Here is a 23257-nt window from a genome sequence, read left to right as displayed (position 1 = left end):
GTGTGAATCTTATATGTGAAAGCCTAGTACATATTCAATACATTCCTCATGAATGAACTCAGTCAAACAAGTCTAAACTGCTTCAGTGTCGGTGTGAAACATAATATCAGCTCCCTGTCTATACCACAAACATATTGGAAAGAATAAGGGCTTTCCTCTTTAAAGAGGAAAAGAAAATGCTATATCCCAGGTAACCAATATGTGGCTCTATTGCCTTGAGTATGCCCCCAACTAACATTTAAAAAGCTTTACCTTGTTATCAACAGAAGATCAGCCAGGCCTAGTCATATAGCTACTATGGTGTCCATGAATAATTCCAATCTGGTGTCAAGCTAGTGATTATAGGCCATTAGTAACTTTAATGTAATTGATTTCAAGTTTCCTTCCATTAAAATATATATCACGAAATAAGAACATTTAATGATGGATGACCCAAAGAAAATATAAAACCTCCATGTACACCTAAACCCTCTTTGAGCCACTGTTTGTAGCAACTCTATCACTGTCGTCAATAAAAAGATAAGCCCTGAGCTCATCTGACTACCTGACCTCAGACGCCCCTGCCCTAAGGCATTAGAATGCTTCTCAACCTTTTGATTCATTAATTAGCATTTGTCTATAGCCTCCTCAGTCAAATTAGGGAATTCTGGGACCCCCATCAGTTATAAGGCCTGTAAATCCCCCCTTCAGGTGTGTATCAGAGCAGTAGGGTCTGAGATGGTAACTGTACTTTTAAGGAAATCTATATTTAAAACTCTCTTACGTAAAATTGAATGTAAAGGTTGAACTGCCACATTCAAATAAATTCAGAAAGGCAAATTCAGCACCTTTCAGAAACAAACAAACAAAAAAGGGCTAAAGTAGAAGGTTTTTGTTTTTCCCTGGGAATCACCTTAGGAAAGAATTTATGAACTGTAGATGACATTAGAAAGGAAGAATAAATAAAGAGTACATTGGGGTTATTATAAACAAAGCCACCTTGAGGTGAAGTTTCAGATGAGTTTATGAGATGTGATGGAGGAAAAGGGAGGTTGCATCGAGGCCCCTGGGTCTCCACTAGCCTGGCTGTTCCTTTAGGACAGGCCCACAGCTCATTCATCCTTCCTGTCCCATGGTCTGGCATGTAATCAGTATTTTCTGAACTGAATGTCTATCCTGGCAACAGAGGGAAAAGACTAAGCGAAGGCCCCTATGAAATGTATGGAAAGAAATAAGCATTGTAAGTTACTTAGCATTCCTTTAATATGTTCCTTTAGATTATAAGTAGAGGGATTTCTAATCCCCTGAAGTGTGATAGGTATTTAATAAGGGGAACTAGACCAGTGATAGCAGCATTTTCAATTACTTAGAATCTCTATAGGCAGTGCTAAAGTTAGCCAAGTGATAAAACAGTAGAAGAGAAGTTACTGAAAAGTACTCATTCATATGACTGTATTAGAATATCCTTATTTTGCTTGAGGTAAAACTGATTGTCCACAACTCTTGTAGAACAGCATAATGAACTGTTCTTTACTAAACAGTATTAACAAGAAGTATCCATTGACAGGGGGCTTCCCCAGTGACTCAGATGGTAAAGAATCCACCTGCCATGCAGAAGACCCGGGTTCCATCCCTGGATCGGGAAGATCCCCTGGAGAAAGGAATGGCAACCCATCCCAGTATTCTTGCCTGGAGAATTCCATGTACAGATGAACCTGGTGGGCTACAGTCTGTGGAGTCACAAAGAGTCAGACATGACTGAGTGACTAACACATTTCACTTCACTTTCATGCATTTACAGACATAGCAATACTGAATGAACTGTAAATTTCATCCCTCCTAATCTCACCCGGGTGCACTGAAGCCTTAGCTCCTTAACCCAGGGTAGCCCCTGGCGTTGGCTCGGTGCCTTAGGAGGTGCCCTAGGAGGAATACAGCCAGCTCCCAGGCAGTTCTTTTCAAACCATCTTTGTGAGATGAGTTGATGACTTCCTTCCTTTAGATAAATGTACTCGCCCCACTTGGTAGGAGAAAAGATACTTCAGAAAAATATATCCTTGTTTTCCTGTCTGCTCATAAGACCTAACAGATGCCAAAACAAAGAAATAGCAAATACCTTCTGACAATGAAATGCAAAAAGCAGGCCAACAGTTCAACAGCACGTCTTATTTATGTATTTGTATTCTCACTATGCTACTTTGCTGCCAATGACACAAGCCTACTTTTCTGCTGGTAAAAATTGTCCCTTATCTGGTGGGAAAATATAACCTGTATTCATGGTGTTCCAACTTCTGGATGTCACATCACTTGAGCAAATGTGAGAACCAGTACTCTAGGGGATCATGCTCTGTAAAACTTCTATGTCAGAAGATGTCACAAGAAAACTCTGCGATTAGGGAGAGATTGGGCTTCCCAGGTGGTACTAGTGGTAAAGAACCTGCCTGCCAAAGCAGGAGAGGTAGGACACAAGGGTTTGATCCCTGAATCGGGAAGATCCCCTGGAGGAGGGCATGGCAACCCACTCCAGTATTGTTGCCTGGAGAATCCCATGGACAGAGGAGCCTGCGGAACTACAGCCTATAGGGTCACAATGAGTCAGAGATGACTGAAGCGACTGAGCACACACACACGCACAGGGAGAGAGTAATTATCCAGCGCTGAGCCGGTTAGAATCCTGGTTGTTGCAGAATCAGCCGGCTACTGGAGACCTCAGAATTATGAGGCAGGCCCAGAGGTGACCTTGTAGGGGACCTTGGCTAGGGTGGCAGAGAGGGTGGAAACTTGTTATTGGTTCAGGGTTTATGAGGGACAAGAGGCAAATCAGATGACTGTTAGTCTCTCACAGTTAAAATCTATGTTATCTACATCACCTAATTTATAATTGAAGTTAAAACCGTAACCGTGCATGTTCCACCCTGACTGCTATGAGAGGCTGGGTAGAGGGGCTTGGGTCGATATGGGTAGGTAAGGGTGGGTATGGGGAAACAGGACATAGGATGGAGAGGTGAGACAGAGCGGGAGAGAGAGAATGTGGGAACAGAAGGAAAGAAGCACCGGCTACCTGACACATACTTTGGATTTCTTATCCTTTACTTAGACCCACTCCAGTATTCTTGCCTGGAGAATCCCCTGGACAGAGGAGCCTGGCAGGCTACAGTCCATGAGGTCACAAGAGTCCGACACCACTTAGCGACTAAACCACCACCACCACCGGGAAAAGTCTCAACATGGATTATCCAAAACGACAAACAAGATTTGCAAGTGTGCGAAGTCACTTCAGTCGTGTCCAACTCTGTGCGACCCTATGTGCTGCAGCCTGCCAGGCTTCTCTGTCCATGGGATTCTCCAGGCAAGAGTACTGGAGTGGGTTGCTGAGCCCTCCTTCAGAGGGCCTTCCCGACCTAGGGATCAAACTTGTGTCTCTTACGTCTACCTTAATTGGCCTGTGGGGTACTTTACCACTAGTACCACCCAGGAAGTCCCACAAAAGAGCATGCTTTATTTTCCATTATCAGTTCACATTTGAAAGGTTCAATGTATGTGAATTACATTTGCTAAATCTCAGTTACGTTTGAGTTGGCAAGTATCTATGGGGTCACACAGAGTCGGACACGACTGAAGTGACTTAGCAACAGCAGCAGCAGCAGAGTGAAGTTAGCTGAAGCACCACAATGAACAAACACTGATTTCCCATAGTATCTTACATCTATCTAGTCCACACTCACTAGCTGGCTTTCAACGCCCACTACAGGCTTCCCACACTTCACCTTGCTGGTCTGACTTCCTCCTACGGGGTCAGCTCAGTCCTGTTTAGTCTCCTTTCTATCTACTAGGCCAGATGCAAGCCCAGTCCATGCTTCTAGCCTGCATGCTGGTCTTCCCTCTGCTTCCATAAACTCAAGGAATCCTCCTGCAAGGTCTCGTTCAAGTCTTAGCTCCTTCATGACATTTTCTCAGGCTATGCTAATAACAAGTATTACCATGTTCTTACTATGTATTTGGACTTAATGATGTGCTAGCATTTGACATACACTGTTGATAATTTTGCAAATGACTCAGTTAGGTAAATACTACTGTCTCATTACTCAATGAGATTAAATGATGTCTCAGTGATCCTGAGAGAACTGAACTGAAGTGAAAGTCACTCAGTCGTGTCTGACTCTTTGCGACCCCATGGGCTGCATAGTCCATGGAATTCTCCAGGCCAGAATACTGGAGTGGGTAGCCTTTCCCTTCTCCAGGGGATCTTCCCAACCCAGGGATCAAACCCAGGTCTCCTGCATTGCAGGCAAATTCTTTACAAGCTGAGCCACAGGGAAGCCCCAAAATACTGGGGTGGGTAGCCTATCCTTTCTCCAGGAGATCTTCCCCACCCAGGAATAAAACTGGGGTCTCCTGCATGGCAGGCAGCTATGTGACAGAGCTGGGCTTTGAACTCCAGTCTGCCGACTTTAAAGCCCAGGCCCATCCCACCACACCCTGCTACCTTTGCCCACGTTCACCATCTCTGGCCACTTGGTGTGCTCATTATAAGAGAGCAAATGGAATAAAGCTTCTGGAAGTAAGGACTTACCTCACTCTACAGGATTTTGCACCCAAAAGCTTAATAGAGTGTCAAGCCCGAAGAAGATATTCAAATGTTGAAAAAAATGAGATGATTTTGTAATAGATTGCTTCATCTTATTCTTTTTGAAAATTTGAAACTTTCACATTGCCCCAGTTAAAATTTTACATTGCCCACAGGTTAAAATTTGTTAATTTTGCTTTATTGACTGATTTTTAAATTTGATATTATCTTTGTAAATAGGTAAATGTTATGGAAATAAAATCAATCTTCTCTATAGAGAGAGGGAAGAAAAAAAGAATAGGGACTCTCAGGTTATGATAAGAAGAAATTAAGAGATGATTTTAAAAAAAAAGGTCTCAACTACTCAATCACAAGTATAAGGAAAGGGTTCATTTCGTTTTAACCCAAAGAAACTATTATAAAAAGGGATTTGGGGTGAGCTTATTAAAGAAAAAAACTCATGAAGTTCACAAGTAAGGCTATGGGAAAATCAGGCTATAAGGAAATAACAAGGAAGATGCCAAATTATTATCTTGTAGAATATGTGTACCATTTTCTATGCTTCTAGCATCTCATAATGTTATTTACTTACCTACTGGTGAAAGTAATCTTATATACAGTGTTGAAGCTTTATCACTGATCACTGTCCTCAAAAGCCAGGCTATCTGGTGATAACTAAACTTACCCAAAGACAGACTGCACCATTAAAAAAAAAAAAAACTCAGGGTAGGTGTATATGTTTGGGGGATGCCATTATCCAGTATTACTGGGGCTAAAATATGGATTGCAAAATGTGGATGCATCCTAAAACGATGACAATCTTCTATCCAATTGGTAGCACTTTCCTACTATATCCCTAGATGTTTTGATGAAAATGTATTTCCAAGAATAACAATACATAACTGCTGTTATGTAACCCCTTAATTATAGATAAGAACTATTAAATCATGAATTAGAAATATGTTAATCCAAAGGACCACACTTTGTGATTTAAGTAGCCCAAAAAGAAGTTTTACTGGTTACTGTGTATACATAGTCCTGAAGAACCTAGGAGGATGTATCTGAAGTCACTAGATTTCAGTCCCAGCACCCCACCCCATGCCCCTACTCTTGTGAGAACACTTAAAGCTCCAAAGTAAGAAGCAGCAAGAAACATGAACAATCCCCAAACACAGGAATCCACTTCCAAATTAATCAGAAGTTGGCTATGTAAGTTTACCACTCCCTCCTCCAAAATAGTAGAGACTATGGCTTACCTCTTCTAGAGCACCTAGTAAATGGTAAAAAGATGATTTACCATTCAAACCACTAGCATAAAAGTTTTCTAAGTATTAATTAAAGTGTGAAGGACGTGATAGGTCCTATGTACCAACTACACATCAGCTTTGAAAGAAGCACCTTACAGCATAAGCCTGAAATTCCTTTCCAGCTCAACTCATTTCCTCCAGCTCTCTGCTTCCAAGCAAAACAGTAGTACAGACTTTTAGATATGATTCTGCTATACCTGCTATTAAGTAAAAGAAGAAAGCAAAGATTTTTTTTTTCCCAAAGACTTAAAAGCTAATCCTCCCTCTCCATAGATATGAGCCCACATGCTTACCATTGCAGTATTCATTTTGAATGATCATGTAGTCATCTTCTGCCCACGCAGAGTAGTAACGCACCACATGGGGGTGTTGTCCCAGCACCGCATGGGCATAAACTTCATGCATAGCCAGAGTCCTAAGAGATGGGAAAGCATTGAGGAAACTGAAAATAACACACATACAAATTCTTTAAAGATGAGATATGAGGCATTATTCACATTTGTTGAATGCTCACTGCTTGCTTACTTACTATCTTATCACATTTAATGTTTGTAACTCCTCTATATGATATAGTAACAAGGATGAAGCCTTTAAAAGGTTAAGTGATTGGCCCAAAGTTGAGCTGGTGATAGCAGATCTAAGACCAGAACCTTGGTTGTCCTGGGCCCAAGTCCACGGTTTTTTTCATTGAACAGGATATATGTAGAGAGGCATCTTAGGTGTCCGTTACCTCAGGAGCAGACTTGTTTTGATTCTAATTTTCACAATCTAAAAACCCTGATGGGCTTAACAAGAAATGTGCTTGATTGTGGATATTGCAATGGGCCCTCTACCATCCCTATGAAAGCTAGACAGTTGCTGTGTGTGTGCTTAGTCGCTCAGTCGTGTCCGACTCTTTGCGACCCCTTGGACTATAGTCTGCCAGGCTCCTGTGTCCTTGGAACTTTCCAGGCAAGATTACTGGAGTGGGTTGCCATTTCCTACTCCAGGGCATCTGCCAGACCCAGGGATCGAACCTGGGCCTCCTGTTTCTCCTGAATTGCAGGCAGATTCTTTACCCACTGAGCCAACAGGGAAGCCTTAATTATAGTCAATACTAAACTCTGCTGGTATGATGTAGCCACAGGGACAGTGCTGAAGACAGATATCCATCATGGAATAGGAAATCCAACACACAAAAAAAGCAAAATGCAGTGCTTGATCGATTTCAGTATATAAATGAAGAATTCCAAAGACTAATTTAAGATTCGGCATTTTAGTATTATATCTCCCAGAGTTCACAAAAAGCAATGGCTGAATCTGAACATATTTGTTTTCCTTGTGAAAAGGAAGAACTTTTGAACAATTAGTTCTAGGAATGAAATTTAAATTTTTGTTAGTTTTTCCTGGCTTGGAGTTTTTCAAACTTGACTGTTGAATTTATTATTAATACAAAGTAGAGATAACCAGTAAGTTAACAATAACTTGGTAGTATTTCTGATGAACTAAACAGATACCAGAAGATCCTTTCCTAAATCCATTCATTAGAGAAAAAAAAAAAAAGTAGTAAGACCAGTAGTAAAAGCCATGAGAAATACAAAACAAACAAACAACACAATTCCAATTGCTCATGGTATATTTCAGGAAATAACTTATCTCTGATCTTAAAAATTCAGAAAGGTTACAAATGTGAGACAACTTTCAGTGGTAAGGTTGAATTTTTAACAGTAGCAAATGACATCAGTGCTCTTATTGAAAATGTTTTGATAAATCCAAGTGTGTATTTCTAGTACATTTTAAAGGTACTCACTCATCTGATAATCCTCCCAAAGGTTTCGTGGAACGTTTTATTGCATAAACACATCCATCCAGCCTCTTAATGCACTTGTAGACTGTACCAAAGTCCCCGACCCCAATTTTTTCTACCTCCAAGAATTCTTTTTCATAGCGGGAAGCCATGTTGGTTTCTCGTAAGACACATCTCTGAAATATTTTAGCAAAAAGTGAAATAGTTTAGAATAAAATTAAGGCATATTATATCCCTCAATTTCCCTAAGTTTCCAAAAATACTTTTGAGGCAAATCCATTGGATTCTGTCTGTGTCACTATTCATGGTGGCAAGAAGCACCCCTTTCCCACTGCCCTGCCACAGCTGCTGACTACCTTCTCTGTGCTCTTTATAGCCTTCCATACAACGCTGTACCGACATTTCTCTTGGCTAACTTATTAAATCTTACTCTGTATTATTTCCTCTGCCTGGGTCTTCTTCCCTCTGTTTGTCCCTGGAGGGAACACTGCCCCCATAGCCAGAGCTACTGTCCTCAGCGGAAAGGAGTGACGGGCTCTTGGAGGAGGATGCCAAAAAGAACACCTCGCTTTGCCTCTTGCTTACTTGTCTCACACTCTGGCTGCTAATGTTTCATCTTAAGTGCAATAAACATACTTTTTAGTTTGCTTCCCCCAAAGCCTTAGTCTAGAGAACAAAATTGTCAAATTGATTTATTTCAGACTGTGTGCTCAGCTGCAGCAACCGCTCCCCCTACTGGCCAACCGTGACATCACTCATTGCTAAGTAAGGAACTCGAGCAAGTCACTGAACTCCTGTATCAGTTTTCTCATTTGTCAGATGAGGATCAGAGCAACTATGTCTCATGGTCCTTTCAAATATTGTATGAGAATCACATATATCACGAATATATATAAATTCTCAGTAAACAGTAGCTGATGATGGAAATATCCATAGATTTATAAGAATCTCAGTCCAAACTGATTCATCCCTGTGAAATCACCTTTTCCCAATATCTCCATTAGCAAGAACTTTTTCCTTCTAACTTTAAATGTTTAAAAAATCTTGACTCTTACCAGCTCTTCATTTTCAACATCCAAGCCCAGTCAGTCTTCATCAACAAGATCGATAATTTCCCTTGCCCTTACCAGTCTCAAGCTCAATTTCCTCCACGTCTGGACTTGCTCCAGCTGCCCGCTCTTTCTCTGTCTCCTCTATCAGTAAGATTATTTTTGTGAAATGATGCCATAGAATGAGACATACCTAATTGTTTCCCATGAGGAATCCTCACCTCTGATCAGAGGCCTGAAGGCTCTGGTAGTGCTTACCTGCTCCCTTATATCCTCATCTCAGACACCAAGTACCAGCTTACTATCCATATCACCCCTTCCCCATTGTCCTCCCTGCCCTGTACGGACACTGAACATTATAATATCATGAAAACATGCCTATGTCCAACATGTCACCTTGATGGCAATTTAATATTCCACTGACTTTATGGTCTAATTTACATAACCATTCTTCCATTATTGGATATTTGGTACTGCCCCTATTTTCTTTTCTTTTTCTGCTCTTACAGTTAAGGCTGAAACAAACATCTCTGGTGGTAATATTTACGGCATTATTTTCTTAGATTATCAAATGAGTGATACTAGATCAAAGATTGTGAACATTATAAAATCAATAAATATTGACACATTTAAGAGCTAAAACTTTTACATATAAACCTCTGGCTTTACGCTATTTTTCTGTTTTTGTTTTTTTTTTTTCCTTTTTGGACCTTAGATATCTTGATGTTCCCTTTACTTCTATACCCCAGGAATACAGAACTTTCCCCCAGATCAAAGACAGAAACAGTAGCTTTGAATTTAAGAATAGTCCAAAGTAATGATTCAGCAGTATAGATGTTAGACACTGTCTGATAAAGTAACAACTAGCTAAGAATATAGACCCTGGTTACAGTCCAGATAAATTCACCTGCAAGACATATTTACTACAAGTGCCAAGGTTTGGGGAGGGAGGGAGGGAGGGGGAAAGAAGAGGTATTAGAATGAAATGGCTGTGTTACAACAGCTGGACCAAAGAGCAGTGCTCACCTTAGCAGGCAGCCCTTGTTCTCCCTTGCCTTCTCCTGGACTGGATTCCTCACTTGGGGGGAAAAAAATGATTATCAATGTATGATTAACACTTATGGACCCTGGTACTGTGCTGGGTTTGGGTACAGTACAAGTAAATAAGACAATTATTCTCCCTCTTCAGTCTATATTTAGAAGCAGGAATAAACAGAAGTTTTTAATACAAGAACCTAGGACAGTATTAAAAACAAGATATGAAGGATACTCTAGATAGTACTATGTACTCTATTTTGAAAGTAAAAGCCTTTCTGCAAAAAAGAGGATATATAAGCTAAGATTCCAAAAATGAGGAGGAACCAGCTAAAAGAAAAGAAAAAGGGTTTCAGACAAACAGAACAAGGTATGCTGAGATGTGGAGTCAAGAGAGCTTACAGAACATGTGAGAAACTCTAAGGCTGTTCAGCCCCACAGTATAACATGTCCCCTGCCATGCTTGCCTCCCCAGAGCCTGGCCTGTCTTAGGTTCACAAGCTGACTCTAGGCACAGCAAAATGCACTCTAATCCTAGCTAAGATGTTTTCAATTACTTTTCAATAAGCTGAAGTCTCTGATGGATATTCTCTTTTGGCATGAGCAGATGCATTCTGGAATCTTTAAACAAAATTTCAGTTTCTAGATCAGTTAGGTTTCTTTTCTGGACAAGGACAGGGTCAAAATGGCAAATGGAGGAGATTATACTCACACAAAGAAATTGATGCAGGCAAACTTGTGACTTAAATTTAATACTACATTCTAATCTTTATAAAATAACACCACCACAATGAAAAAGAAGGGAAAATACCCTCTCAGAGTCACTAAGTGATTTTATGAAAGCGTCATCACTTTCAGGGTCAGGAATTCAAATCAGCAGTCTTTTCCTGCTAGCTTCAGTGAGAGATGAGTCCATTCACTCTGCAGGTTTACAAAGAATCCTGAAGAGCTAAAAACCAGTGGAATACTCAGTAACAAGAATAGATCCAGTGTACTTGTGCTCGAGTCCTATTTAATTAAGATCCAAGAAACAGTATTGAGAGAAGCCTATTCTGGCTACAAGGCTAATTAATATAGGGTCACTGATTCCAAAAGAACACAACACGTTAAATGCTCTGTAGACTTTAAGATTGTTAGCTCTACCTTTATTTTGCCAAGTACATCTGAGCACAAAAGACTGGCCTGTTTTAGAGGTGCTTCCATTCTATAAAAAAAAAAAAAAAAGCAGCACTGAAGACAAAGAAATGTCCTTGTGGGACTTCCCTGATGGTCTTGTGGTTATGATTCCTCATTTCCTTGAAGGGGGCACAGATTCCCCCATCCCTGGTAAGGGAACTAAGATCCCATATGCTGCCAAAAAATAAATAAATAAAAATGAAAGCAAGTACCCCTTCACTCCCTCACATATGGATGCTGCTGCTGCTGCTGCTAAGTCGCTTCAGTCGTGGCCGACTCTGTGCGACCCCATGGACGGCAGCCCACCAGGCTCCCCGTCCCTGGGATTCTCCAAGCAAGAACACTGGAGTGGGTTGCTATTTCCTTCTCCAATATGGATAGGGTCACTTTAAAAAAAAAAAAAAAAAAGCCCCTGAGTAATCTGCAAACTCCTTATGTAGTCAATTTCTGCCACCGAGTGACCTTTCTAGAATAGTGTAGTCAGCTTTCCATCTATTAGCACCTCCAAAAGCAACGCTCTTTTTCTCTTCAGCCAATCTTCCATCACCTGCAGAGGAGTTCAAATTCTGGCTCTATGGCTCTCATTGCCAGTCATACCACTGAATTCAAAACAGCAATGTACTCTCTGAAATGAGAATGACACCTTCCCCAACTGCAAGCTTCATAGTAACCAAAGGGGAGCCCTTGAGAGCAATTCCACCGCCGGTTACACTTCCTAATATTAAAGTCAGATCTTCACTTACTCTGCTCTGTTCTTTCAAGAGAAGGCATTTTACTGTGCACTTCTGGCAACCCACTCCAGTACTCGCTTGGAAAATTCCACGGACAGAGGAGCCTGGTAGGCTACAGTCCATGGGGTTGCAAAGAGTCGGACACAACTGAGCAACTTCACTTTCTTTCTTTCTTTCTTTCGTTATGGAAAGGTGTTAGGATCTCTGTGATGAAGAAGGTTATAGCCAACACTGACATTTAGGAAGGAGGGTATATATAAACATAAATGTTTATCATTCAAACAGACATTGTTTATTGCTAGCCTTTAACACTCTCCTTTCCTTTTGACAATAGTTAAGACCAGTTCTCAAGAGTCATAGCAACAGGACACTTACAGATCACCACGGGTTTTCCTCTTGCCATTGGATTTAAGGAATTGTTTTCTATAGGACTCCGGAGTGAAGGGATTAATGTTGACCAGAGCCAGTGAGGTCATCTCATCAATGAAGGGGCCGGGTGTGAGCTTCAGATGCTTAGAGCTTCGGGGGAGAGGCTTCCCTGTTGAAGAAATCATTGACTGGCTCACCTGGCCCTGAATGAGGATGACAAAAGGCACATCAGAATGGAGTTAATTTAAAAAAAAAAAAAAAGATTCTGTATCAGTTAGGTAGTTAACACTGAAAGGGATCTTAGAGGGTACCTGGTGCAGTGCAAACTAGTTGCATGGTGACTAGTCCTCTTGTGAAACATACAGATCCCCAGACTACCTCTAGACATTTTGATTCATGGGATCCAAACAGCAATCTGTACTTTCATTTTAATGTTTTTTTTTTAATTGTGGTAAAAGTCACAGAATATAAAACATACTATTTTAACCATACTTAACTGTTACGTTCAGTATGTTCATGGCAGTAAGTACATTCACACTGGTACTTCACACACATTCAATCTGTACTTGTGTCAAGTTCCACCTGCTTCCCCTGGGCGATTCTGGTTAGCCAGCTATGAGACCACCAGTTCTAGTCCTACCTCCAGCTTTTTAAAGGTGACACTGAAGCTTAGACAAACAAAAATGACTCTAAAAGACCCGGCACTTTGGCTCCCAGAGTGTATACTTTAATTTCCCCTCACTTATTCATACCAATATTTGTTGCCTACTAAGTAGCAGATCGGAGAAGGCAATGGCACCCCACTCTAGTACTCTTGCCTGGAAAATCCCATGGATGGAGGAGCCTAGTGGACCGCAGTTCATGGGGTCGCTAAGAGTCAGACACGACTGAGCGACTTCACTTTCACGTTTCACTTTCATGCATTGGAGAAGGCAATGGCAACCCACTCCAGTTTTCTTGCCTGGAGAATCCCAGGGACGGGGGAGCCTGGTGGGCTGCCGTCCATGGGGTCGAACAGAGTCGGACACAACTGAAGCGACTTAGCAGCAGCAGCAGCAGCAAGTAGCAGGTGGGCTTCCCTGGTGGCTCAAACAGTAAAGGATTTGCCTGTAATTCTGGAGACCTGGGTTCTTGCTGGGCTAAGTGCTGAAGGGTGAATTCCAGCTCTTAAAAAACATGAAGTCCACTAGTCAGCAGCTCACAATCACTTTGTAAGGGAAAGATTTCATAGACTAAGCATGGAAGAAGTTTCCAATTCCACTTAAAATGTAGCACCAGTTGAGAGGAGCTCCATGAAATGGGGTAGAGAGATTGAAAAGGAATAGTCTAAGCCCTTAAGATGCAAGGCTCTGCAAGGGCTGCAACTAGCACACTAATCCATAGGAAAACATGCAGGACTTACCACTCCAAGTGGGGTACAGTGAAAGAGCACCAGCCTAAAACCTAACCAGAATTAAATCAAACCACAGAGGTAAGAAATCAAACAATTCTGATGAGACAGCAGGATGCTATTATGACCTAAGCACCAGGAGCCAGAGGAATGGCTGTGGTATAGATTCAAGAGGACAGTAGTAGACCCTGGGGCCAAGATATTACCTCACAGTATAATTACTCTGGGTTTCCCTGGTGGCTCAGATGGTAAAGAATCTGCCTGCCATGCAGGAGACCCAGGTTCAATCTTTGGGTGTGGCTACTCATTTCAGTATTCTTGCCTGGAGAATTCCGTGGATAGAAGAGGCTGGCGGACTAGGGATCATGAGGTCACCAAGAGTAGGACACAATTGAGTGACTAACTATAGCCATTGTATTGTGAGGCTCTTTCAGAAAGAATTCTTACCATTTTGATTGTCTCTGCCCATGATTTTTGAGTGTAGAAGCTGAAGCTAGGTTACAACATGACTCACTACATAAAAAGGTAATTAAAGATGTGAGTCTACAAGGAATGTATCCTGAACTTATTAATAAATACTCATCAAATGATTGATAGAAGCAGAAATGAAGGAAGCAACAAAGTACACATAGTAACCTAACATTGTTTTAAAAGAAGGAAAAATGGACTCAGTGAAGAGTTTTGATAAGGGCTTACATAGGTCTTAGGCTTCCCTGGTGGCTCAGAGGTTAAAGCGTCTGCCCTCAGTGCAGGAGACCTGGGTTCAATCCCTGGGTCGGGAAGATCCCCTGGAGAAGGAAATGGCAACCCACTCCAGTATTCTTGCCTGGAGAATCCCATGGACAGAGTAGACTACACAGTCCACGGGGTCACAAAGTGTCGGACATGACTGAGCGACTTAACTACATAGGTCTTAGAGTTCAGAGGGTCAACAACCTTGGGGCTATCATTGTTCAAAGCCATCAACAACGATCAATTTTCCCATAAGTTTACTGTAAGGGTTGAGTATTGGTTCAAAAGAAATAAAAACTATACAATATGGTATTTCTCAATGGTCAATGTGATTCAGAAAGCGAATTTAGAATTATAGTAAATCATTTTTCTGAAACAATTTTGTGTGTGTGTGATGCTGATTATCACAGAAAATAAAATTACACCTGTCACGTACGAAGCAGTAGGGCACCCGCTCCTGGAACAGTGCACATAAAATTCCAGTTGCTGCAATTCGAAGACTACAAAAAGGGCCTAGAAACCTTTCAGATAAAAGTAAGGGAAAGTGTTCGTATCAAGGCAGACAGTACCGGAATTCCTAGTCAAGAAACATGAAGGCTGATTTTGTGAACACCACTTAAAATATAGGGAAAGATATTAATACAGATTTTGTTGCCAGAGTGACAGAATTATGAGTAATCCTTTTGAAATCCAAAAGAACACAGTTTGCAAGAAGATTTATGATGAAAATGAGCTCTGCTTGGAAATAAAACAGACTGAAAACATGGAAAGAGGACCAGGTGGAAAGCAAAAGTGTGTCCCAGAGAGTATAGCTAGTTCTGTGTAAGTAGCAGCTCTTATAGTAGTGATTAAGAGAAAGGAAATTTGGGGAATAGCTCCTTGACTTCCGAAGATGGTGAGAGAAGGTGGCAACCTCCCATAAGACACAACATCACAGGGACTGGGAAAGACTTTTAAGGCCCAGTACCAACCAGTCCATCCTAAAGGAGATCAGTCCTGGGTGTTCATTGGAAGGACTGATGCTGAAGCTGAAACTACAGTACTTTGGCCACCTGATGCGAAGAGCTGACTCACTGGAAAAGACCCTGATGCTGGGAGGGACTGGGGGCAGGAGGAGAAGGGGATGACAAAGGATGAGATGGTTGGATGGCATCACCAACTCGATGGACATGAGTTTGAGTGAACTCCAGGAGTTGGTGATAGACAGGGAGGCCTGGCGTGCTGTGATTCATGGGATCGCATAGAGTCAGACATGACTGAGCAACTGAACTGAACTGAACCAACTGTTAGCTTCCTGATGCTTGAATCCCTGCTACAGTATTCCTACACTAGTCGTCAACTAGTGTTCCACACATTTAGCCACAGGGAACTTGCTACCCCCTAAGGAAACTTTTCTATATCTAGATAATTTTGCTAGGAAGGCCTTATGGTGACCTGGTCATTTCACATGATTTCTGGTCCTATCCCTGCAGCAAGGCTGAGTTAAGCCAATCCTCCTTTGCTCTGCATCCCTGTCTTTAGTATACGTGTGTTGTGTGTTCAGTCACGTGCAACTCTTTGCGACCCCATGGACTGTAGCCCACAAGGCTCCTCTGTCCATGATATTTTCCAGGCAAGAATACTGGAGTGGGTTACCATTCCCTTCTCCAGGGGATCTTCCTGACTGAGGGATCAAACCCACATCTGCTATATCTCCTGCACTGGCAGGTCGATTCTTTACCACTGAGCCACCTGGGAAGCCCATCTTTAGTATAACATCACCAATTACCATCACCCTGGCCTCTCTCCTCTGATCTTGATCCCAGCTATATTTTTCATAAAGTGTGTACTTTTTCGGTTGCTTTCCAGTTTCCCTCCCAGGCTCTGTTTTCTTTCTGTCCCTTAAATCTTGGTATTTCTAGAGTTCCTAACTTGTACCACTTCTCTTCTTACTCTGGCAGACAGGTTACATAAACTTAAACACACCCATGGCTTCAACAGCTTCCGAAATGCCGGTGAAATCCAAGTATAGCTCTCCAACTGGGGTTGTTTTCCTGCAGTGCAGAGCCATGTATCCAACAACTTACACCATATCTCTTTCTCCAAACCTATACATCCTCTAATGTCACCTACCTTGATTCAAAGTACCACCTACTCAATCAGACAAGCAGGAAGCCTCACAGCGCCTGAGACCACTCCTTTCCCAGCAACCCCTCCATCAAGTTAGTTACCGATTCCTAAACATCTCTCAGCTTACCACAATCCACCACTGTCCTAGTTCAGGCCTTTTTGAGAAAAGGCCCTTCTCTTTTCTCAACAGATCTATTGTGAACACTGCCCTGCCTCGTTGGTCTCTCCCACTCCATTTCATCCTTCACATGAAAGTCATGATTTCTCAAAAATGCCTCTGACCAAAACCACTTACTGGCTCTCTCAACACTTTCAGGATAAAATCTTGGTCTAGCTCCTACCTACCTACCTACTCTTGCCCCTCTACCTGCCCCCTCGCACACCCAGACCCCTGCTGCTCTGAATAACATGTAGTCTTCCAGGTATGGCATGATATTTTCCCTCCAGGACTCAGTAGATATTTTTCCCTTGGCCTTGAGTGCTCAATCCTTCTCTTCCTAGCAAACTCCAACTCATTCTGTAAGATTGCTCTCAAACATTGCTTTCTTTGGAAAGGTTTCCTGGCTGTCTTGAGACTTCATGCCTCATTAATTTTCACCACACTACCACTCCTCTGGCATACCTGCTCTTAACTTATTATTGCTTACTTTTATATGTCTTTTTCAATCTGTCTCCCAGAATGATGGAAATAAAAACAAAAATAAACAAAGGGGACCTAATTAAACTCAAAAGCCTTTGCACAGCAAAGGAAACCATAAACAAAATCAAAAGACAGCCCTCAGATAGGGAAAAAACATTTGCAAATGATGCGATCGACAAGAGATTTAGCCTCCAAAATTGACAAACAGCTTGTGAGGCTTAATATCACTGAAACAAACAATCCAATCAAAAACTGGGCAGAAGCCCTGAATAGACATTTGTCAAAAAAAAAAAGACAGACAGATGGCCAAGAGGTACATGAAAAGATGTTCAACATCACTAATCATTAGAGAAATGCAAGTCAAAACTACAGTGAGCTATTGCCTCACACCATTTTGCAGGCACTTGCTGAGGCAGTGTGTGGCTTATCAGCAGAAGGTCTGCTAGCATATCAAGGTGTTAAAAGTCTTCAGCGAATGAATGAAAATACACATACCATGCCGTCTCCTTGCCTGGGCACTCTTGCTCAGAACCATATGCTCTGTATCCACTCTCCCCCTAAATGCCAAGTGTTAAAGCCATACCAACTTTCATTGACCTTCTTATACTTGCTTTACTTTCATTTCTTTCCTGCCCAGCCACTGAGAAGCAATCCACCCAGAGAACTCTGACCACTCCTGAATCACCTACCACATGGTATCTGCAGACACATCTCCCCTCCTGGAGACTGCCATATGCTCCCAGCCCACAGTGGGTTCTCCAAAAATAAATGGATGATTGATTGGTTATAGGGACCATTGAAAACCCCACAGATGGATGCATGAAGGTATGAAAGTAATTTGTCTACCACTCAGATAAGAAGCCTGGTATTTCCTGGTAGATGTGGCAATCACCCTCAGCAGGTACAAAGGAGACCTCTGACAGTGACTGTGCTGCCATTGGAAGCAGAGATGTTATTGCCGTGATCTTAAGTGCCTCAAGCTGAGCCAGCAGGAAGCAGAGCTAATTCCAGGCCTAAGGCTCTTGTGCCATGGCACCAGTCATTCAGAGGTACCCCTGTCCAATCCTAGCTTTAATAGAATGCATGATGTAATAGGAGACCAAGCACAGCAAAAGAGAAAGGAAAATGCTTTCTCGGGACTTTTGCTTGTTGCCATCCTCAACTTATAAAGTAGTATCAACATTACCTCTTTGTTCACCTATAAGAGCCTGTTCATCACTAGACCAAGAAAGGGTGAGGACTTCTTTCTGAAAAGAGCATCAGCAAAGATATATATAGATATATATATGTTCAAACAGTGAGGTAAACATATTAGGCAATAATAGTAAATAATCACAGAAAAATACAGCTAGTTGGCATAATATAAAGAACAATAGACTAAGCTCCAAAGATTGCATATCCAGTCCTTTCGCTCCCATTGGCTGAATAACAGGCCAGTTTTTCTCCTAAGACCTTGGTTTTCTCATAGGTAGAGTACAGGTTGAGCTTCCCTGGTGGCTCAGTGGTAAAGAATCTGCCAGCCAATGCAGGAGACATGGGTTTGATCCCTAGGTCGGGAAGATTCCCCGGAAAAGGAAATGCAACCCACTCCAGTATTCTTACCTGGGAAATCCCATGGACAGAGGAGCCTCATAGGGGGTCACAAAAAGTTGGACATGACTTTGCGACTAAACAACAACAGAGTACAGGTTGGCCTATAGACCTCTATTTTTTCCAGATCCAGTATTCTTTCACTAGGAAAGTTTTCCCCATCCAAGATTTATCTGGGGCCTACAGCAATGGTTTTCAGTAGACAGCTGGCAAGATACTTAATTCTGTTTTATGGTAGCTTTCGACTCTTCTTCATTTCCACCAGCAAATACATAATTGAAGACATATACAGAGCATGAAGCACATCCGTCACACGCCTAGGACTGCACCCTCATTCTCTATCAGCTGAACTGAAGGACCACAGGCCTAGGTGGCCTGGCTCCCTCTCCCCCCATCGTGGACTTACTTTGGGAGTGAAGGGGCTCTCGCAGTGTGACGGCCTGCTCTTGTCTGGTGGGGCTGGTGGTGTTTCAGGGCGTGCGAGGGAGTGTGACACTGGAGTCCTGAGACCCTGATCTGGACTCGCTTGGTCTCTTTCGTAAAGTGCGCTGAGGTCATATTCGTTACCAAGGGGCGTCCCGGGAGGTGTGAGCTTCACCTCTGAATCCTGACCTCTAGGCCTCTCTGGGGTTTGAGTCTGGGCCTCCTCGCTCTCCTGTGCTTCCTCCTGCCCCTTGTTCTCATGCTCCTCTTCACAACAGGAAAAGTTTAACTTCTGCTTCAGTTCTTTGTTCTCATTGTGGTCACCCATCTCAGCCAAAGAGCTTTACCACCTGGGCAAGAAGGCCTAGCAGAAGGAAACAGAGCTACTGAAACAAGGAGGAGAGAGAATGTAAGCTGACACGTTCCCCGGTTCCAGCCCTGCTTTTCTTCGGCCAACTAACAGCTACACGGAGACATGCCGTTGGTTTTCTCACTTAAGTACCGTGCACCTGTAAGATCTCAGCTTCTCCCTATTTCCATTCTGATTAAAGAAGGCTGCAGTAAATTTTTGAGCAATTAAATCCAATTTATGTATAGAACTCCCGCAGTCTCCCTGAACCCACGTGCTACCAACTACTAGGGAGCCACTTGGATTCTTTACTTTAGCATGGCTTTAAACATACACATTGGTATCTGTAATTTTACTTAACAATAAAATATTACAATTAATTTTTAAAAACACACATTTGCTAATTAGGAACAAGCTTATTATTGGAAAGACATCAACTCTTTTCTACCTCCCATTTAGAAATACAGCCCTCTTCTCTCCCCCCACTCACCACCCGCCCAGTGGGTAAAAGCAGTTCCTTAGAATTCAGTATCACCTGGATAGCATAATAATCGTCAAACGGCAGCTAACGTATCTTGGCTGGAGTTCATCTCTCTAACAGACACATACCTGAGATCTCTACCAGACACAACTGTCCTAATTCAGGCATCTCCACACTCTCCTCTCACCCCTGGGTATGAGCAGTTAAAGCTTTTAGAGAACTGGACACATTTTTATACCCCAAAGAAAAAAGAAAGGTAGAAAGATCAGCAACCCAGAAACAGATAAATGTATTACTAGAAAATGGTGACTACTTGGGCCCCAAATGCCTTATTTTGTAAAATGTATTTTCTTACTGTTTAGATATCTTTTACATACATTATTCAATTTCTTTCTCAGAGTAGTCCCTATGGCGGGTGGGGGATAAAAATAAAAAACACTTTGAGGAGCAAAATAAGGCCACTGATATCATTTTATAGGAGAAACCGTGTGAAAGCAATCTGTGAAAAACAAAAATGATGTAATGAGCCCCTGGTGCCCTCAGGGGAGACTCTGGAGGGACTGGACAGGAAAAAGTACTTGCATGACAGATGTGGACCCAAAGTGAGAGAGCTGGTGAGGATGAGTTGGCTGTGCTAGGTCTCAGCCGTGGCATGCCAACTCTCAGCTGCAGCAAGTGGGATCTAGCTCCCAACCAGGGATCGAACCCAGGTCCCCCGCATTGACAGCAGGGATTTTTAGCCACTGGACCCCCAGGGTGGTCCTGGGTTTGGTCTTGAATGAAGCAAACTCACTGTCCCATCTCTTGATGATCTTCGGTCACCCATTACTTGGCACCCACTTTTCACCTTCTCTCTCTTTACCAATCCTTCCACTCCTTTCTCCCCTCTCACTCTCTTCCTATTCTCCACCTGAACTCATGAGGAGCTTAATCCAAGAGAAGAGTAACTAGGGACATACGAAAGTGTCTTCTCAGCTAAACACCTTCTCATGCCCCAGCTTTTTAGGTGTGCACAGCACCCAAGCCTTCTTTTGTCCTTCCCGGTCCCTCCTGCTATGCCGACTTTCCAGATCATTCAACAGGGTAGCTCCCTGCTCACCTTGGTCAGAGAGCTGGCATCCCACAGGCTTCCCTGGTAGCTCAGATGGTAAAGACTCTGCCTGCAATGCAGGAGGCCTGGGTCTGATCCCTGAGTCTTCAGGAAGATCCCCTGGGTTAGGAAGATCCCCTGGAGAAGGAAATAGCAACCTACTCCAGTGTTCTTGCCTGGGGAATTCCACGGACAGAGGAGCCTGGTGGGGTCCATGGGGTTACAAGGAGTCGGACATGACTGAGCAACTAATGCTTTCACTTTTTCACAAAGAAGTTCCTGTTAACTGAGATTCTGGGCTTTGGAGTTGGGTTCTTGTTTACAAACCAGGAGGCCATATGATATAATTCCTTCACTACAGCCTTGGTGGCTATCAATTTTCCCTTCTTGAGGTCATAACTAGTCATTCTCACCTCTCCAGGGCAGCTGGACACTGGTTCTGCTCTCAGGGAGGATGAGACTAACCTGAAACAGTCTGGATCACAGGCCTGCAGGCAGAGCACAGGGTTGGTCCATTTGTTTTCACCATCACCCCTGCCTTTCCTCTCTGCCTTGCTTGAATTCTGAATTACCTTTATTTAGGACTGCACTGTTTGCCTAGGGCGGCAACTATGCCATCATGATGACCTAGATCTTATGTTATCAGCAGTAATTCTATCAGAAACTTGTGCCATTCACCTTCCGTGTATTAGCACTCAGCAGATGAATTTGCACTCAAAATGCTAACAAATTTGGAAAACTCAGCAGTGGCCACAGGACTGGAAAAGGTCAGTTCATTCCAATCCCAAAGAAAGGCAATGCCAAAGAATGCTCAAACTACCACACAATTGTACTCATCTTACATGTTAGTAAAGTAATGCTCAAAATTCTCCAAGCCAGCCTTCAACAGTACATAACCGTGGAAATTCCAGATGGAATTTGAGATGTGGAACTGTGAAATTCCAGATGTTCAAGTTTGTTTTAGAAAAGGCAGAGGAACCAGAGATCAAATTGCCAGCATCTGTTGGATTATCAAAAAATCAAGAGAGTTCCAGAAAAACATCTATTTCTGCTTTATTGACTATGCCAAAGCCTTTGACTGTGTGGATCACAATAAACTGCGGAAAATTCTTCAAGAGATGGGAATACCAGACCACCTGACCTGCCTCCTGAGAAATCTGTATGCAGGTCAGGAAGCAATGGTTGAAACCAAACATGGAGCAACAGACTGGTTCCAAATCAGGAAAGGAGTACATCAAGGCTGTATATTGTCACCATGCTTATTTAACTTATATGCAGAGTATGTCATGAGAAATGCTGGGCTGGAGGAAGCACAAGATAGAATCAAGATTGCTAGGAGAAATATCAATAATCTCAGATATGCAGATGACACCACCCTTATGGCAGAAAGTGAAGAAGAACTAAAGAGCCTCTTGATGAAAGTGAAAGAGGGGAGCGAAAAAGTTGGCTTAAAGCTCAACATTCAGAAAATTAAGATCTTGGCATCTGGTCCCATCACTTCATGGCAAATAGATGGGGAAACAGTGGAAACAGTGACAGACTTTATTTTTGGGGGCTCCAAAATCACTGCAGATGGTGACTGCAGCCACGAAATTAAAAGACACTTGCTCCTCGAAAGAAAAGTTATGACCAATCTAGACAGCATATTAAAAAACAGAGACATTACTTTGCCAACAAAGGTCCATCTAGTCAAGGCTATGGTTTTTCCAGTAGTCATGTAGGGACGTGAGAGTTGAACTATAAAAAAAGCTGAGTGCTGAAGAATTGATGCTTTTTAACTGTGGTGTTGGAGAAGACTCTTGAGAGTCCCTTGGACTGCAAGGAGATCCAACCAGTCCATCCTAAAGGAAATCAGTCCTGAATATTCATTGGAAGGACTGACGCTAAAGCCGAAACTGCAATACTTTGGCCACCCGATGCGAAGAACTGACTCATTGGAAAAGACCCTCATGCTGGGAAAGATTGAAAGCGGGAGAAGAAGGGGATGACAGAGGATGAGATGGTTGGATGGCATCACCTACTCAATGGGCATGAGTTTGAATAGGCTCCAGGAGTTGGTGATGAACAGGGAGGCCTGGAATGCTGCAGTCCATAGGGTTGCAAAGAGTCAGACATGACTGAGCAACTGAACTGAACTGATGATTGTCGCTAAGGCCTCAGATATAACTAGTTATAATGCATGCATGCATGCTAAGTAGCTTCAGTTGTGTCTGACTCTGTGGGCCTGTGGACTGTAGCCCGCCAGGCTCCTCTGTCCATGGAATTCTCCAGGCAAGAATACTGGAGTGTGTTGCCACCTCGTCCTCCAGGAGCTCTTCCCAACCCAGGGATCAAACCCACGTCTGTTGCATCTCTTGCATTGGCAGGCAGGTTCTTTCCGGCAAGTGCCACCTGGAAATCCCAACTAGTTATAATAACAAGTACAAAAAAAAATTTTCCCAATCTGGAAAATAG

At 42.6% G+C, this 23257-nt stretch overlaps 1 protein-coding gene across 1 annotated transcript in view; it reads right to left on the bottom strand.

Annotated features, from left to right (window-relative positions):
- Positions 1-19951, bottom strand: part of WEE2 (WEE2 oocyte meiosis inhibiting kinase) — a 28111-nt gene extending 8160 nt beyond the window's left edge. The window contains exons 1-5 of the mRNA XM_061414943.1: positions 18867-19951; positions 12006-12202; positions 9715-9766; positions 7643-7815; positions 6147-6268 (exon numbers count right to left, since the gene is read on the bottom strand). Coding sequence (XP_061270927.1) covers positions 6147-6268; positions 7643-7815; positions 9715-9766; positions 12006-12202; positions 18867-19211 — 889 coding nt within the window. The 5' untranslated portion in view covers positions 19212-19951. The remainder of the gene's footprint in view (positions 1-6146; positions 6269-7642; positions 7816-9714; positions 9767-12005; positions 12203-18866) is intronic.
- Positions 19952-23257: the final 3306 nt, after the last annotated feature.

Source organism: Bos javanicus, chromosome 4 (assembly GCF_032452875.1).
Source record: "Bos javanicus breed banteng chromosome 4, ARS-OSU_banteng_1.0, whole genome shotgun sequence".
NCBI classification, from domain to species: domain Eukaryota; kingdom Metazoa; phylum Chordata; class Mammalia; order Artiodactyla; family Bovidae; genus Bos; species Bos javanicus.
This window is presented reverse-complemented; position numbering and strand designations above follow the sequence as displayed.